This window comes from Bactrocera dorsalis, chromosome 5 (genome assembly GCF_023373825.1).
Source record: "Bactrocera dorsalis isolate Fly_Bdor chromosome 5, ASM2337382v1, whole genome shotgun sequence".
NCBI classification, from domain to species: domain Eukaryota; kingdom Metazoa; phylum Arthropoda; class Insecta; order Diptera; family Tephritidae; genus Bactrocera; species Bactrocera dorsalis.
In genome coordinates, this window is record NC_064307.1 from 15,247,509 (window position 1) to 15,264,343 (window position 16,835).

At 36.3% G+C, this 16,835-nt stretch overlaps 3 protein-coding genes and 1 non-coding gene across 4 annotated transcripts; 3 read left to right on the top strand and 1 right to left on the bottom strand.

The window, feature by feature from the left end:
* Positions 1-80: 80 nt before the first annotated feature.
* Positions 81-1,512, top strand: LOC105227975 (osteopetrosis-associated transmembrane protein 1). The gene is made up of 5 exons (XM_011207562.4): positions 81-237; positions 309-558; positions 624-823; positions 886-1,060; positions 1,195-1,512. The coding sequence occupies exons 1-5, from the start codon at positions 166-168 to the stop codon at positions 1,392-1,394; spliced, it is 897 nt and encodes a 298-aa protein (XP_011205864.2). The 5' UTR covers positions 81-165; the 3' UTR covers positions 1,395-1,512.
* Positions 1,476-7,444, bottom strand: LOC105227976 (YTH domain-containing protein 1). Its single transcript, XM_011207563.4, has 3 exons — positions 7,266-7,444; positions 6,201-7,172; positions 1,476-5,946 (listed from the first exon to the last, which is right to left on the bottom strand). The coding sequence occupies exons 2-3, from the start codon at positions 7,093-7,095 to the stop codon at positions 4,631-4,633; spliced, it is 2,211 nt and encodes a 736-aa protein (XP_011205865.2). The 5' UTR covers positions 7,096-7,172; positions 7,266-7,444; the 3' UTR covers positions 1,476-4,630.
* Positions 7,445-7,771: 327 nt separating this feature from the next.
* On the top strand, positions 7,772-10,680 carry LOC105227977 (spermatogenesis-associated protein 5-like protein 1). Its single transcript, XM_011207564.4, has 5 exons — positions 7,772-8,755; positions 8,813-9,282; positions 9,345-9,513; positions 9,583-9,783; positions 9,856-10,680. The coding sequence occupies exons 1-5, from the start codon at positions 7,855-7,857 to the stop codon at positions 10,377-10,379; spliced, it is 2,265 nt and encodes a 754-aa protein (XP_011205866.2). The 5' UTR covers positions 7,772-7,854; the 3' UTR covers positions 10,380-10,680.
* Positions 10,681-11,005: 325 nt separating this feature from the next.
* Trnaa-agc (transfer RNA alanine (anticodon AGC)) lies at positions 11,006-11,078 on the top strand. The gene has a single exon. It is a non-coding gene; the product is annotated as a tRNA-Ala (tRNA).
* The last annotated feature ends 5,757 nt before the right edge of the window (positions 11,079-16,835 follow it).

Here is a 16,835-nt window from a genome sequence, read left to right on the forward strand (position 1 = left end):
TAAGGCTATCCAAGTAAAGTATCATATACAGCTGGAAGTTGGAAATTGAAAACGATAAATTGCACTAAATGCAACACTGCCCTTGCTGTCAGTTGAAAAAAAAAAACAACTACTGAACTGCATAGCTTTTATGCGGTAAATTCCCTTTGTTATTTTAAAACTAAAATGTGTTCCTACAGTATTTTAATAAAGATAACTATTCTTCTATTCGTTGTACACCATGCCCTAGCAGAAAATGTAAGTTTTTAATGTTGTATTAAATATTTTCTATTCCTTTAAATCTTTTCGCAATTGCATTGATGACTCAGATCTGTGACAAATATCTGCGCGAGTTAGCCCAAAAACAAAGTTTATTTGTGCAGTGCTCAACATTGCATTCCGTGCCGGTTAGCCTTTGCATAGGTTGTAAGGAGCAATTCACCGATATGCAAGTCCTGTATTCGCACATGCGCGAAGAGAAAAATTGCACAGAGAAGTTCTTTGATAAAGATCGAATCAACATAGTTTCTACAACACAATCGATACTAACCGGATTGTGGACAAAGGCTTATTGTGATGGTTAGTACATGTGTTATAATTAAAATGACAAAAAATCCATTCATGTGCTTTTTTCCATTGTCCAGACTGCTTTGCCAATAATACAGACGCTAGCAAAAATTCAGACATATTTGACACAAAGAGTAGAAAACTGGAAGATTGCCTTCGCGAGAACAAAGGTAAAGAATGTGTACTCTGTTTGACCGACTATCTGGATCTAAATGGATTTTATGTCGATTTGGATAAAAATAATAATGGACAAGTTTGTTACGACATGCAAGATTCGGTAATGCACACTTTTAATATAGTGCCGCTTTATATAATCATGATTTTATCGCACCTATGTAGATGAATCGAACGAGAGCACACTGGTCCAAGGATTTAAATTGTTGTCACCGTGAATTTAACATGTTGCTCTTTCTTATCACGTGTGGCATTGTAGTCCTACTACCATTATTATTTTACAGCAGCACATATGCTTTAACGAAACGACAGGAAAGATACCACGATATTTTAACTGAAGGTATGTAATCACTTATGTTTGTTGAAAACTAGCAAATTTTTAGGGCAGAAATCTGCTTACCTCCATAATTGCAAAAAATATTTGAAAAATAATTACTTTTTTATTTACATTTTGTAACATTTTCCCTCTTATAGAACCTAGATACAATGCACCGTCTACAAGTGCCATGGCCAGCAGTTCCGTCGCTGATCTACCAAGTACATCATCAACGGCAACCTGTCCACGTGTACCTTCAAAGAAGAACATAATAAACATTGAAGAGTATACATCCTCCGATGATGATGATGAATACGCGGAGGCAGCAACCACAAAAATTCGTAATAAAATGGCATAAACTTAAGTGGTTTTAACTATTACTATTATTATAAGAGACTGCAAAATGTTGAGCTGGCAGCATTTAAAACACAATTTAAAATTTTATATATCAAAATAAAAATTTATTAAAAAATTAATTGCACCTTCAAAATAATGAAACTCCATACATAGGTATAATAAAATATCACATGGCCGTCGCAAAATCTTCGCTTTCCTTTTGGACCAAAAGAGAGGCGCTGAAAAGAAAGGTAAAAATGTGGTTCTAGTCTACGGTGCGGTCCACGGTCTAGTCTCTGTGTTACGTCATCGTCTACTCGTTTCCTTCATAATGACATTGAGTATTAACTGAACCCGTTATATAGTAAGTTGAGATGAAGCTACTTTTAAATGAATGGTAAGGTAATAGGAAATAATTGCAACTCCAAAACCGTAAAAGCGCTCTTAGTGTTGGATATAACAAATCTTATCGACTGCATAGGACTTTAGTTTAATTCAATGTAATTTCAAATATTTCAATACTTTTAATGCGGTATTTTAAGTTTGTCCCAAAGGTTGTAACCCCCAGAGGGAACGTCGGAGACTATAAAGTATATTTATAAATGATCAGCATGAGGATCTGAGTCGATTTATCCATGTCCATCGGTCTACAAATTACTCTCTCCGTTTTCGAGATAACTATCTGATATTTTGCACACTTTATTTTGTCTCCAAGAAGCTGACTATTGGTCGGAACTGTAGATATAGGACCGCTATAGCATATAGATATATAGCTATAGCTGCCAAACAAACTGAACGATCAAATTATCCTTGTATGGAAAACTGATTTATTTTACCTATATCTGAACGAAGTTTGTTTCGAATTATTGTTTTAGACAGCGGCACAATCTTTGAAAAAATTGTTAAGAACGGATCACTATAACAGATAGCTGCCAGATAAACTGATGTTTCACAAACCAATCCTTTTATAGAAAAAAATTTGCGCTAACGATTTATATTCACAAAACTTGACACTTATTATTGTCCAAGGTAACGCTATAAAATCCCAACAAAATGTTCAAATCGGACTAATATAGCATATAGCTGTCATACAAACTGACCGATGAAATCATGATATTTTTATACACATTAATGCTAAAAGAAATGCGTCTGTGAAGGGTATTATTATTACTCTGATACAGCCGAATTTATCATTTTTAATTTTGTTTGGCAGATTTGATTTGTTTCAACAACACCAAGTTTACTTTTTTAGTTTTTTGTTTTTGCTGCGAAATATTCAGTCCCATGAACTTAGTTGACGTTTCTATCAAATCATTGTTGCATTATGCAGGACACAGGTGTGTCAAAGTCAAACAGCTTTTCCCATAAGCATGGTCTGCATGGTCTGAAAGACAAGAATTAATTTAATTAGAAAGCATAGATACAGTTGGTTCCAGGCAAATTTGATTTATGGTGCGTTATGTGCTGTAAGCAAGGCGGAAACGAGAATGGACTCAAAAGCATTACGCTCGAATCCCGTTAGACATATTTATGCACTTTACTCGTTAAATACGAGTACGAAACATTTTTTAGTTTTTCATTTCAAGCACTTCATTTTTTATGTTGTCTAAACCCAAGCGGAAAAGTTCTTATAAATATATATGTATGCTATAAAGGGTTGACACATTCACTCCAAATCAAATTTGAATAGGAGGAGGACATTGATGAATAACAACTTGTTGTGTCCAATAGGCTTTGTTATTTTCTTGAATGCGGAAGTGACTTCAGCAGAATAAGGTATGGCAATAATATTGTATAATCTTCTCAACACAAACACTATATTTCTTTTGCCACTTCAATTTTTTTCTAGCTGAATGTTGAAATATTCCATTATTTTTTTACTTTTTGGATAACTTGCATTTGAAACACTGCACACACTTTTGCTTCTGATTTCATTTTTCAAATTTTTTCATTTAGTTTGATGTAACTGATTTTTCTTCTTTTAGCACTCTTTTTCTTTATATGGAAAGCTGATATATTTCAAATAGTTTTAATGGGAATGGGTAAGGGTAAACGTCTTTCCTTTAAACCGGTCAAAGCAGTCCATATTTTCACAACAGTTCGTGTGTTTTCTTTTATTTTCGAAAACATTGCAACCTCTCCGCCTTCGTTCAGCAAATAAAGTTCACATATGTATGGTTTTGTTTATATTTTTACGATACGTATAATTATAACTATGATTTAAAATTATATAGTATGTATATGCATTGTATTTATAATTGAAAAAGTTTGTCAACTTTTCATTCCTTTTACCATGGAATTGCTTTTGTTGTACAGCGACACAGTGTGTTATAATTTAAACATGTACTTTTAAAATTAACTTTAGTCAATAATATATATATCTTTTTTTTTTTTAATTTATGCGAACAAAACTGAAGTAATACATTTATTGATATCATTTTCATAATTTGGGACTGCAAGTACGATATTTGTAATAAAATATGTAAATATCCAACAATGCCATGATGTATTAAGAACTGAAGTTTTTGCATTGCAATTTTAATTTAATAACTTTAACATTCGAGTTAGAACTGCAATATAGGCTGTTCATTGATTTCATATATAAATAAAATGTATTTAAAAATATTTTTTGCTTTGTTTGATTTTCACTTGTAATCCCAATTAAAAAATGAAAAATTTTCATTTTTAATGACTTATTACTGAAAATATATGTTTCGACTAAATTAGTTGTTAATGATAAAACAACTAAAAAGTAATAAACATATGCGTCATTTTTTTGTTTCTATCAATGTCTATATAACTTTTTAAGATTTAATACATATACACTTTATATTTGAGGGATTTTAAAATCCTTTTGTATGTTAAATTTTTATATTTTTTGCCTAAATTTGCAATCACTTTACGCGTTATTAAGTAATTTGAAGAGCATTATATTAAAGATCTTAGTAGCCGCACTTGAATAATATATTACTCGCATGCAGCTCAAAACCTCACTCGTTTTCCGACACACATTCATTTCGATTATATAGTTCGAACACGAAGAGGTTACGGGGTGCATTTAAAGAGGTTCATTATCGGGATATTTTATTTTTTTTTTTCAAGAATTTCGACGCACTTTTTCACACAAAACCTTCATCAATTTTGCTTTCTTTAGTGGGTTTCGCGTTCACAATGGGAGGACGTTTGTAACCGTCTACCCGTAAATACTTCACTTTACACCTTTGTTGCGTATGTTACATTTATAGACACATTGTTGTTTTAACGTCTACCATCACGGTAATTACGCGCTCCACCGCTGCTGCCACCACCAGCACGGAAATGTCTATCGTTTCCACCGCTGCGGGATCCGGAGCCACTTACACCACCGCTAGGTCCACGGTAGTCACGACCACCACCTCGTTCACGTGCACGCATCATATTTGAGTTGTTGGAACGCTGGCTGTTGCTACGAAAACTGTTAGGACCACCTGATGTGTTGCCTGCATTAATAGCATTAGTAGAACTTGAAAAACCACCACTACCTCCGACAGAGCTAGAGCCCCCAATACCGCTATTACCACCATTGGAAGCTGACGTCCCAGCACTACTGCCAAAGCTCGGGAAACCTGGTGGCATACCATCGGGTAACGTGGGTAAACCGGCATTTTTCCATGCTGCGAAGTCTTCATAGGATGGTGCTTTGTCAAAACCAGGTGGTGGAGGCCTGATTGGTTGAGGTGGAGGATAATCTGGCAGTGGTGGTCCATCGTAGTAACGCACTGGTGGCGGTAATTGATCGTACATAGATGGCGGACCTGGTGGCGGTAAAGCACCCGAACCGGAAGCAGATAGTGGAAGTTGCGCAAATGGCGGTACGAACGGTAATGGAGGCAGTTGTCCATGCATAGAGCGCATGTAGTCTACCATGTAAGCTTCGGCAGAATTCATATATCGATCCCATGATGGCAAGCCGGTATCGCCTCCACCTGCACGTGATCCTCCACTTCCACCCGCACCTACGCTACCACTACTGCGGTATGGCGAGGATGAGCGTTTAAAACCGCCACCCGGTGGCATTCCGAGTGGTGGAAGTTTATAAGGACGATGAGGTCCGGAACTAAATGTACGCCTATGTCGCATTGGACCACCACTACTACCAGCTCGGCGGTCGCCTTGGCGGTAACTTGGGAAACCGCTGCCAGCACCGCCGCGACTACCACGAGAAGATAAACTTCGCGGTGGACGATATGAGACACGAATTCCTTTTTCACGCATCATTTTAGCAGTTTCTTTCGATTTTCGTAATATAGGTGTCATTTCGATTTTCTCATCTTCGGGGAATAAGCGACATAGCTCTGAGCCTACTTTGGGCTCAATTTCTTGGCCATCACGTCCAATTTTAACCGGCTTACTTTCATTCCACGTATTGTATAGGTGAGAAGTACAGTTAAATGACAGCTCTTTTCGACATATCCAATCCAACTCAATTATACCTCCGAGTGCCTTTGGGGAGATACTAGGTGGTAAAACCCATGCCGGATGAGAAAGATCTCTGCGCGACTGTGAACTCATGCGGGCAAAACCAGCAAATTTTCCTATAAATTTAAAAAAATGCAAAAATGGGGTAATAAAAATTATTATTAAAACAGTTAAAGAAGTCAATGGTTATTTGCTTGTCAACGACGAACTTTTTTTTTAATTTAGTGCTAAGAAGTTCAATGACCTTGGTGTGATTTATGCATTTTACATGTTATTCATACATAAAATGTATGTATACAACGAAACATTGAACACTTATGACCATAAAAGAAAAAAAAATATTTTAGTACGAGTTAGCATGATGACTCACCACTTTCGTTGACGGAGAAGATTAATAAAACATTGCGGGATTCCTTGAATGCTTGATTGAGATTTGCCTCATTTTGTGGTAGTGTAGCCCAAACATTTTTATTCTTAGCAATGGCAACATTGTCTGCATTATTTGATTTAATAAGGAAGAAGTGAGTACCCCGAAACAAGTAGTTCAGTTTGGTCATATAATCATACGATTTGCCACTAGTAGTCGACCCACTTTGTGTTTTCTTTTCGGGAGAAGCACTCTTAGATATCGGCTTTCGTCCATTACGTTTAATATTTGCTGCTGAATCAGAGTCCTCTGATTCGGAATCGCTGTCAAATGGTGTTTTCGTTGTAGGCTTGTCTTCTGCATCACTGACTTCACTTTTATTGCCACTGGTATTGGCGTGTGCCGATAAAGATCCACTACTTGTATTTGCCGGCCCATTACTATTAGCTACTGAAGTAGTAGAGTTTTTGCTAGAACTGCTAGTTTTTTTTTGCGATTTCTTTTCTTTACTACTGGTACCTTTACTTTCTGAAGTTTTAGTTGACGATTCGTCTTTGTTTGATGATTCTTCGTTACTTCGTTTTTTCTTACCACCTACAGAAGTTTTTCCGTTTACAGCTCCGACCGCCGGCGAAGATGTACGCTTCGTAGTTGCTTTTTTCTCACTCTCTTTACTAACTTTTTTCTTTGTTTTATTTTTACGTTTTTCACCGATTGACGATATAGTCGTGCTCACAGAACTAATACTAGGCTGGGAGACTGAAGACTCCGAACCCGATTCTGACGCCTCGCTCCTTGTGTCAAATGAGTCGTCGAAATCTTGTAGCTCTTCGGCTATATCTGCTTCATTTTCGTCCAATCCTAAGTGTACTGCGTCTAAGTCAGCCATAATTTTCATCTGTTTTCTTCGGTTTTACACTCTATATGTAGCGCAGTCTGCGCTAATGCTTTTCCTCAATGGAAGTATTTCTGCTTCTGTAGACAGTGCGAATGTGCCGAAAAGAAAGATGAAAATAAAGAGCGATGCCGACTTTTTTACAATTCATTGTTCTTGGCGTATTAACTTACCTCTACTTATTGTTTTTTTTTTAACAATTGCTAAGTTAATGTTTTTTCGCAATATTGTAGCACTAATAATTATTTTACTTATTGATTTTTGCAATTCAACGTGGAAAGAAATTTGCATATACCTCAAAGATTTGTGGATAATTTTCTTCTTTCTTTGACAAACTCAGCAATGGTGGATGAGTGGAAAGAAATATGACGCGTAGCTAACCATCTCATTCTTAAGGCACACTGTTGCATTGAAGAATCAAATTTGGACTATTCATTTTAAATGTTTAGCGGCATATTTTGATTCGATTTTATTTAAAATAATCTTTCGTTTTAGTACATATTTTTGAAGATATTAAATTAACTTGCATACACAAATATTCATTTATATCTCCCTTTAATTCATGTAACACGTACCAGGATTTACTTTTTATTCTTCTAATTCATTCTATTTTTCACACCGATTATTCGCCGTAGTTATAAGAATTAAGCGAATTTGCCGGCATTCTGCAAAACAGCTGAATGTGACATTTAAAATTAGCGTATTTGTCTAAAATGTGTTTACATTTGTGATATATTGCAAAAAGGGCTCAGAAAATTAATAATGAAGTTTGACTTGGGTCAGAAACTAACCGTGTTACCACTTCAAATAATTGAAGAATTTACATTTCAGAAATGCTTGCTGCCCAAAGAAATTTTTACTAAAAACGGCTTACGGCCAGGTGCTTGGATGAAATGTTGTGTTGAAAAAACGGGCTTTGAAACTTGCTATTTTCTATGTCAAGTTTATCCTCGAGATATTAATGTAAATTGTTGTTACCTAGACTATGGTGTTGGCACTTCAACTCTTTTAGAGAAGGGAGGCATATTACATAGCTTAGAAGCGATAGAATGCCAAACAAGAGATAGTGAACAAGTTGCCGTAACGTTGGAAATCAATGAAAGTTTCTTTAAAAGTCGCCTACACAAGTTGACAACCAGCATGTTAACTATCAACCTTAAGCAGATACTGACACCACTTAATTTAATGATAGGTTCTGTGGTGCGCACTAAAAGCACTAAAAATTATGGAATATCCGCTATCCATATTGACTCTTGTAAAAATACAAATGAAAATACACTTTTCCAATTGGATAGCCAAACACAATTATATATAAACAACATATATATTAGTGCCAAATCGAATGCATCGGAAGTAAAGCCATTTTTCAAACATGGTTACGAATTGGTTTGGAAAGAAATTGAGGATTTATTGTGTAATAGCAGGCTACGTGATATGCAAATCGAATCTAATGGTATTCGGCCGCATCTAAATGCCCTTCTTATCGGTCCACCAGGTTGTGGCAAAACCGCTCTACTGAATGCATTTGTCGAGCAGCATAACTGCAATTGTTTTTATATTTCCACGGAAAATGTTTTACACGAATATCCTGGTGAGGCTGAAGCACAATTGCGTAAAGAATTCGAAAATGCTTTATATTTAACTAAACATCTGAAATCTAAAAGTAAGTAAGAAAAAATAATAAGCTTTTATTCTAAAAACAAATCTATTAATATTTCAGATCCTACCATAATCATTTTCGAAAATATTGACTTGTTATGTCCCCTTTCAAATAATGCATCCAACACGGATGCAGGCAACTCAAATCGTATATGCGTACAATTGGTTAAGCTACTTGACGAACTGCATAATTCGAATGCTAGTATATTATGTATAGCGACTTCATCAAATCCAAGTGCCATAAATGCCAGCATACGGCGACCTGGTCGTTTTCAACATGAAATCACCATTGACTGGCCGAATGAGCAAACACGCAAAATTTTATTTAACGCTATGTTCGAATTCAGTCAAGCAAAACTATTTCTGACGCCAAAGAAACTTGACGTTGAACTACTAGACTTAGTCGGCAAACGTACACAAGGTTTCGTTGCAGGAGATCTGGCGCTATTGGTACAAAATATAGAACAGAATCAAGTGAAGCAAGAGAAAGAGTTCGACGTTGGGCATTTCGTAAAGTCAGCACTGAATAATGTAATAAAATCCAATATGTTATCTTTGGGCATAATTAATAAAGCGCTACTTGCTTTTTTTAGGTAAGACCTGCAGCAGTGCACACCGCCGATGTACGAGTATATAAGTTTGTGGAGGGCTTCGAAACTATCGGTGGTATGGATAAGCTAAAACGTACAATGAAGGTTAGCATTTTGGCAGGTCTGCGTAAACAAGAAAAGTTTAGAAAGTTCGGACTAAAATTACCAAAAGGTAAATTAATAAAAATTATTTAGTTTCATTGTAGCTTGAAAGTAAATTGTATTTTCTTCTTTTTTTCAGGCCTGCTGTTATATGGCCCACCGGGTTGTGCGAAAACGACCTTTGCGAAATGTCTAGCCAAAGAAGCGGATATGACGTTTATTTCAATAGCTAGCGCAGATGTTTATTCGCCTTACGTTGGCGCAGCAGAAAAGTTTATTGTACGAATTTTTGATACCGCACGAAAAAATGCACCTTGCCTTATATTTTTCGATGAAATTGGTAGGTGAGAACCAGACTTCGGCTTTATATATGTATGTATTTATAAATTTTCATTTATTCTTTGTGCAACAGATACGCTGGCCGGTCGACGTCCCATTAGCTCAAATAGTTCAAGTGATGTGCAGGTACGTATACTCTCAACGCTATTGACTGAAATGGATGGCGTTATAGACGGTTCGGATGAGAACAGCCAGCAAATACTGGTCGTGGCAGCTAGTAATCGGCCAGATATGATTGATGATGCCTTATTGCGGCCTGGCCGTTTAAGTAAACATATATATGTGCCAGCACCGGATTTACAGTCGCGTATATCAATTTTACAGTTAATTGCGAAACGTATGCCCTTCGCAGCAGATGTAAATATAAATAAAATTGCCGAAGAGACAGAGCTTTACACCGGCGCCGATATGTGCAATCTTTGCAATGAGGCTGCATTGTTAGCCTTTGAAAGATTAAGTGTGGATAGTAGTGAAGATGATTATAAAATTAACGCGCAAGAATTTGATTTTGCTCTGAAAAATTCGAAATCTTCACTCTCGACAAATCAGCTGAGCTTATATACGAAATTTCAAAAGAAAATCGAGGCAAAATCATGAGAATAGCTGAATGTACTTGAATTGCTTTAACAAGTATTTATGTAAATACTTTTTAATTGGTTGTTAAAATAAATGCAGGAAAGTGTTTGCATATTTAATGTTAATTTATTAAAATTTTTGTTATTTAAATAACTTTGTATGTAGAAGTTGTATATAATTACATACATATGTGTGAAAATAAACGTATAAATGAATTTATATTGGTTTATACCAATAAAAAACTAAAAAATTTTTTGTAAAAATAACTTTTTAGTACAACGTAACATAACCTATTTTGCAAATATTTTATAACACTTTAATTAAATGCGGAAATGTTAGCGTTTTATTTTACTTCGAATTAATTGTCGATTAATTAAGAGTTATTAATACATAATTAATAGCTGTTTACGCGTAACGACGTTATAAATCCATACATGTTTTATTTTTTCTTATCAAATGTGTATAAAAAACTCGCTAATGGTTACAAACATATGTCAACACCAAATTGTTTATACATTTTGACGTCCAGTTGCAAATACATATGTGTGTATATGTGTTGCTATAGAGTTTACGTGACTTTATTTTGATTTGTTTTCTTTAAGTAAAGACAATAACAGAATGCAGTTGATAGTACATTGAGGGCACAAGGGGATGTAGCTCAGATGGTAGAGCGCTCGCTTAGCATGTGAGAGGTACGGGGATCGATGCCCCGCATCTCCATCTTCGGCGGTTTGCTGATTTTTACCAAAAATAATTTTTAGTTAATGATAGATAATTAAAAAAGTAAATACATAAATACAATTTTATAAAACAAATACAAAATAAGAGAAGACTTTAGCTGCGACTACACTGCAACTGTAATACCCTTCTCAGGTGCGTTTTTTATAGTATAAAAGGATAAAGAGATCTTTATCTTAATTTTCTCGGTCAGTTCATATGATATAATGTTCCGATCTGAACAATTTTTTTCGAGAATTGTAGCGAGGCCTTGGAAAATAATCTGTCAAATTTCGTGAAGTTTTGTCAAAAAAAAAAAACAGCTACATAGACTCATCTCACGAATTATACGAAAAGGTGTAGACTTTTGGATTATCTAAAATATCCTAATCCGATCCGAACATATATGTAAGTAAATTGCTTTGAACGTCAGGAAATTAGAAAATGATATAGAAATTTTACCCAAAGGATAGTATTTTGGTTTCATTAAAAGCAGCATACTTTGCAATCAAAATTATCGAGCCAGAGGCTGAAAGATAAAAAAACAGAAAGTTAAGAATTAGAGTGCAGCTGTGTAATACATTGAAAATTAAAGCCTTAAGCCATTGCATCGTTAGATGCTTCTTAATTTCGAATGATCTGCGGACGTCCAATTGGAGAAGTCTTTCCCGCTCTCCGATTATTAACTAAACTTAATTAACAACTAAAAAAAAGTTTCGAAACAGATGGCTAAGTGAAAGTAAAGTTCACTTCTTAAAATAAGAGTGAGCAGTCTGAAAAAAATTTTTGGGGCTTAACCACCGTAACTAACGGAATACCAAACACTTTTGAGCTTTGAAAGCCAAAAAAAAGACACAAAAAATATAAATGGGAAATAGGCGATAGAAATCCCGCGGAATTCATGGCGAAGGAAACCTCGGAAGAAATTAGCTATACGAGTATGTATGTATGTAGTAAAGCAACAGCAGCTTGGACTTAAAAAACGGCTCATATCCATCCATTGAGATAGTCCAGCCAGTAAAGACATGATTGAGGCGCTCTGCTAATGGACCAAAGACAACCGTAAGTGACATTTAGTGAGCTCTTAGCCGTTGGAAAGCTTAAGTCTCTAAGTGTCCTAAGTCCATGCGGTAAGGTTGAGAATTTTAGCACTTAAATGGAAGAAAACGAGTTAATAACATCTCAACACTTCATTCTTGTTTACCCTGTCTTTGCGAGATCAAAGCCTTAACAACTCAAAGCCAACACTTTCAGACATTCCCGTGATATAATGGCCCAAAGCCACACAAGAACTCGTAGTCCAGTTTCACATAGGACTGTATGTCTATTGCATACAGTTCAAGTATACAACATAACACATTGGTTATGAAATCTTCATACCGAAACGTCTAGGTATATGGGGTTTTATTAAGGTAGGTTTTTACGACGCGGGTCCCAAACCCAGTGCCCAACCCTGGGGAGCGATGTTACGCCTTCTCACTTTGGCTCCTCTTCAAACGGATGTTTTTTGACTGCCCAGAGGATACTTGGTCTAAACCGGAATTGCTTGAGCCATATGTAAATGAATCGTTTCTGTACACTCACTTGCGTGAACTTCTACACATGACATCATCCTCAAGATGAAAGAAAGAAGAAGAAAAAAAGCGACCTCAGTAATTACTACTGTGAGCATGGTTAGTCACGAAAGTCATATTCACTCCACAAAATCTACAATACTTAGGTGCGACTAACCGTGCGTGTGAAAACGCTGTTGTCTCAAAGCTACTCTCATCCTCTTTAAAAGGACAGTGATTGCGTTTTTGTTATCCATATGTCTAGTTACAAATTTAATCACCCGCACTCAAAAATGAAATGTGAATATTGTCAGATATGTATAATTAAAAAAACTTAAAAAAAATAAATTACGTAATTCCATGTAAAAAACTAATCTGTCATTTGGATTGGTTTGGATATAAAATATATTTCATCTGCGGTCGGATAGGACAAGGCGGTTATTGGTACCAAAAGCAATTTGGATGAACCTACCATCTGACAGTGGACAGTGCCGACTGAAATCAGCATAACAACAATCGCAGGAAAAACAATGGATAATTACACTGGGAACCAGAGTTTGTTGGCAGGTAATTGACCAGTAACATGCCATTGCGTCTAAGAAAAGTTACACATTACAAAGTGAGCCCACCTCCATTCTGTTCATAGGTTAATACTCGTATTGTGCAACAAGGTCATAGATCTTTATCGCACGTTAAGGTAAAGAGATAAGCTAAAACCGTTGACCACGATCTCGACATGTTTCCATATCGATTTTTAAAAGATAAGCGTTGCAATGTAATGGAATTTTATTAGCTTGAAATATGCATACAAATTTATTTTACTAATACTACATTTCATTCAAATATTTCTTGCATTGACCAATATACGACGGCGTCCCGATAAGTACTTAAAATAATCGGTCGTTTGCGGTGCCATTGCAAGAGAAATTTAAGTAACAAAAGTATTAATCGACGACAAAAGTAAGTTTCCAAGAATAATTGGCCCTATTTGACAGAGGAAAAAGTGCACTTCCACCCTGATAAAGCATCGGGGGCCGAGGCCAAATTCCTCGAATTATGCTACTCTTGCCTTTTCCTCTCTATCTGTATTCTCCAGATATGGGACTTATTTTTATTTGAAAGAGCCACTTGCCGGACACTTATTTGAGTCAGATGGTTTAAAAAAGTGGGAGTAATGCTAGGCTAAGTGTATCGATCTAAAAATTTGCCATTTTTCTAAAACCTTCGTGTTTCTTTCATACCCTAATTACAAATTGAGTTAGAATTGTTCGTAGAAAAAGTAATCCCAAAAACTTGATCTTAATAAATATCTTCAGTAAAAATAAAAAAGATATAAGTAAGGAAGGGTTGAATTCGGATGTAATCGAACATTTTATAAGTTTGCCACTCGCCAGGATCCGGGGAAATAGCCGTAGGTCAACTTGTATCGTCAGCCTGATCCTTTATATAACAGGTGATCCAAGTAGAGGTGCTTTTTTTGACATACCACGTGTGTTTTATCATGTCAAGATATAACTTTTTTGTACAAAATAAAAGAACTGAGGACGCTCAGCATTCCCAAGCGACATCGCTACGCTCGATCGGCTCTTGAAAAATTTTAAGAAGATCCCACGTTTTTGAGCCAAATTTTATTCAGCGATGAGACCTATTTCTGGCTCAATGGCTATGTAAACAATCAAAATCGATGGAATCATACGTTCATATTTCTTCAAAACTGATGCCGGTGACAACGCCATCGTCAAAGACAACTGTTATGTATCCCGTCATGATAACCGAATATTTGATGCCTGAAATTGAAGCTCGTGATCTCGGCGACATTTGGCTTCAACAAGACGGCACCACTTCCCATACAACAGACCAATCAATAGATTTATTGAGAGAACACTTCGGTGGGCAGTTAATTTCACGTTTTGGGCTGATCGATTGGATACCAAGATCGTGTCTAACGACGTGATAAGACTTTTTCCTGTGAGAATATAAAAAGGCTGAAATCTATGCGGACAATCGCGCTTCGATTCGGGCTTTGGAGCAAAACATAACGCATGTCATTCGTCTGTTATCAGTCGAAATGCTCGAACCAGTCAAATAAAATTGTACTCAACGGACGGACTATCTGAGTCGTAGCCGCGACAAACTATGAAAGAGTATAATAATACTAGTATTTGCCTACATCGCAGTCATTGCCTTAAAATAACTATTCTAAAAATGCCAAATATTTTAGAAAAATATCCACTGCTCAGTAACTTGCTTCACTAATGCGCTAAAATATATTATTCCTTAAATATTTGGCATAATTTTTAGGTTGATAAGGGAATTAATTATGGTGCGGACAATAACGAATTGTTCTACAATCAAAAATATACATATTTAATTTTACACGCTACATTTGCAATAAGATATAACCATATACCGTAACAAGTGCAACAACAAAGAGCTCAGTTAAAAGGTGAGGTAAGTTTTCTAAATTCTCCGTCCATAAGTCAAATGATTTGTATACACATGCATATTTACATGTGCCAATTCAAGCGATATATTTAGTGGTGGTTGGTCAACCATAGAAATTATGGACGACGATCGAAGGAGACGCTGATAAGATAAAGAGTGCTGCTTTTGTGTCTAAATTCATATATAGTATGTATGTATGTGTGTATGTATATGAAATGTCAATGTTAATTTTTTTCTAGTAGCCGAAAAAATAAACCCATATCAATTGATAACACACATTTCGAGAGATGCATGCAAATACATATGTACATGTAGGCTTAAAGGGTAGTTAATAAACATGGTAGTTCAAAAATGTGGATAACGCCATTCATAGACTATTTAAATGCAAAACATAGGTCCAAAAAATAATAAACAACAGGTAAGGTAGAGCTAAGTTCGGGTGTAATCCTCTCGCAACTTGCAAGGATTAAGGCCGGCTAAAATTCTGATCGAATTTCAATGGTATGTCTCACAGGTTGGCCGATATTTCCGGCAGCTTGAATAGTTTTGGTTCGATATCATCTGATGAGTCGACCTTAGCAGTGTTCGAGAAAAAAGTTTCGCTGAATATATATGGTCCCTTGCATATGGTGAGTACCGCAGTCGATGGCATGATGAGCTGTACGATATACGGCGACATTAACACCAAGAGACAGTGTCTGCGCTGGCTGGGTCATGTTGTTCGGATGGAAGAGTATACTCCAGCTTTTCAATTCAATTTCAATTCAGTACCCGTCGGTGGAAACAGAGGAAGAGGAAGATCTTCACTCCGTTGGAGAGATCAGGTAGAGAGAGACCCGACGCAAATATACGATGATTGAGTTGTCGTTGACATTTGAAGAGTAATTTTATAATGCCACTCTCCTGCAAACCTCACGTCCCTGTTGGCAGAAGTACCTAACAACCAAGTTCGGTAAGATTGCTGACAGTCTGTATCGCTAGGTGTAGCCTTTGGCGTTGTCCTTATTGAACGAATTTCCTCTCTTATTGGTCAAAGTTGGCCACTTATTTGCGATTGATTAATTCAGATGGTCCAATTGTTGACAGTACAACTCCGAACTCAAGAATTTGGCCGTATTGAAGCAGCTCATAGTATATGATTTCCTGTCAAAACCAAAAAAATTATAGCAGAAACTTTCGAACCGTCAATCCTGGCTTGGCTACCGTGTGCGTCAGCTCACCGCGTTGCGACCACAACCATTTTCGGTTGATGTTGTCGCAAGTAACCTGCTTTTCTTCACCGGAAACCAAACGCTTTAGAAATATATCGATTTTATGGCGTTTCAACAGCGATTCCTAGCTGGAAATTCGGACCATGAGCTTGGCTGCTTTTTTTGTGTCCAGTCTTAAATAAATTGTTCCAAACGCACTTTTTGTGCAATGTTGAGCTGCTGTGCAAGCGAAACAGTGCTAACGAGGTGGTCGATCGAATATTTTACCCATATTTTCGACAATTTTCCTTCCAGATTGTGGTGCATCCTTGATATCAAAATTACTGGGACCGAATCGATAAAACCAGCATATTTTTAGCCATTTAGTTTCAGTTCGCTTGCCATGAAGCGATCCAATTACATTTACACGACTTGAGAGACGGCTTACTAAAGCATCTCGTGGAAAATAGTGGATTTCTTTCGTACTAGATCCTTTATGTTAAGTACGAGTATATCGCTATCTAGTCTGGATATGAAGGAGTTTAGTCTGCTACAATATTTGCTTTAGTTTC

Coding starts and splice junctions, on each gene's coding strand:
- LOC105227976 (XM_011207563.4), bottom strand. CDS start 7,095: ATGAAAATTATGGCTGACTTAGACGCAGTACACTTAGGATTGGACGAA. Junction 5,947..6,200: donor CTTCTCCGTCAACGAAAGTG/GTGAGTCATCAT, acceptor TTAAATTTATAG/GAAAATTTGCTGGTTTTGCC.
- LOC105227977 (XM_011207564.4), top strand. CDS start 7,855: ATGAAGTTTGACTTGGGTCAGAAACTAACCGTGTTACCACTTCAAATA. Junction 8,756..8,812: donor TAAACATCTGAAATCTAAAA/GTAAGTAAGAAA, acceptor TTAATATTTCAG/ATCCTACCATAATCATTTTC. Junction 9,784..9,855: donor TATATTTTTCGATGAAATTG/GTAGGTGAGAAC, acceptor TTTGTGCAACAG/ATACGCTGGCCGGTCGACGT.
- LOC105227975 (XM_011207562.4), top strand. CDS start 166: ATGTGTTCCTACAGTATTTTAATAAAGATAACTATTCTTCTATTCGTT. Junction 824..885: donor GTTACGACATGCAAGATTCG/GTAATGCACACT, acceptor GCACCTATGTAG/ATGAATCGAACGAGAGCACA. Junction 1,061..1,194: donor CCACGATATTTTAACTGAAG/GTATGTAATCAC, acceptor TCCCTCTTATAG/AACCTAGATACAATGCACCG.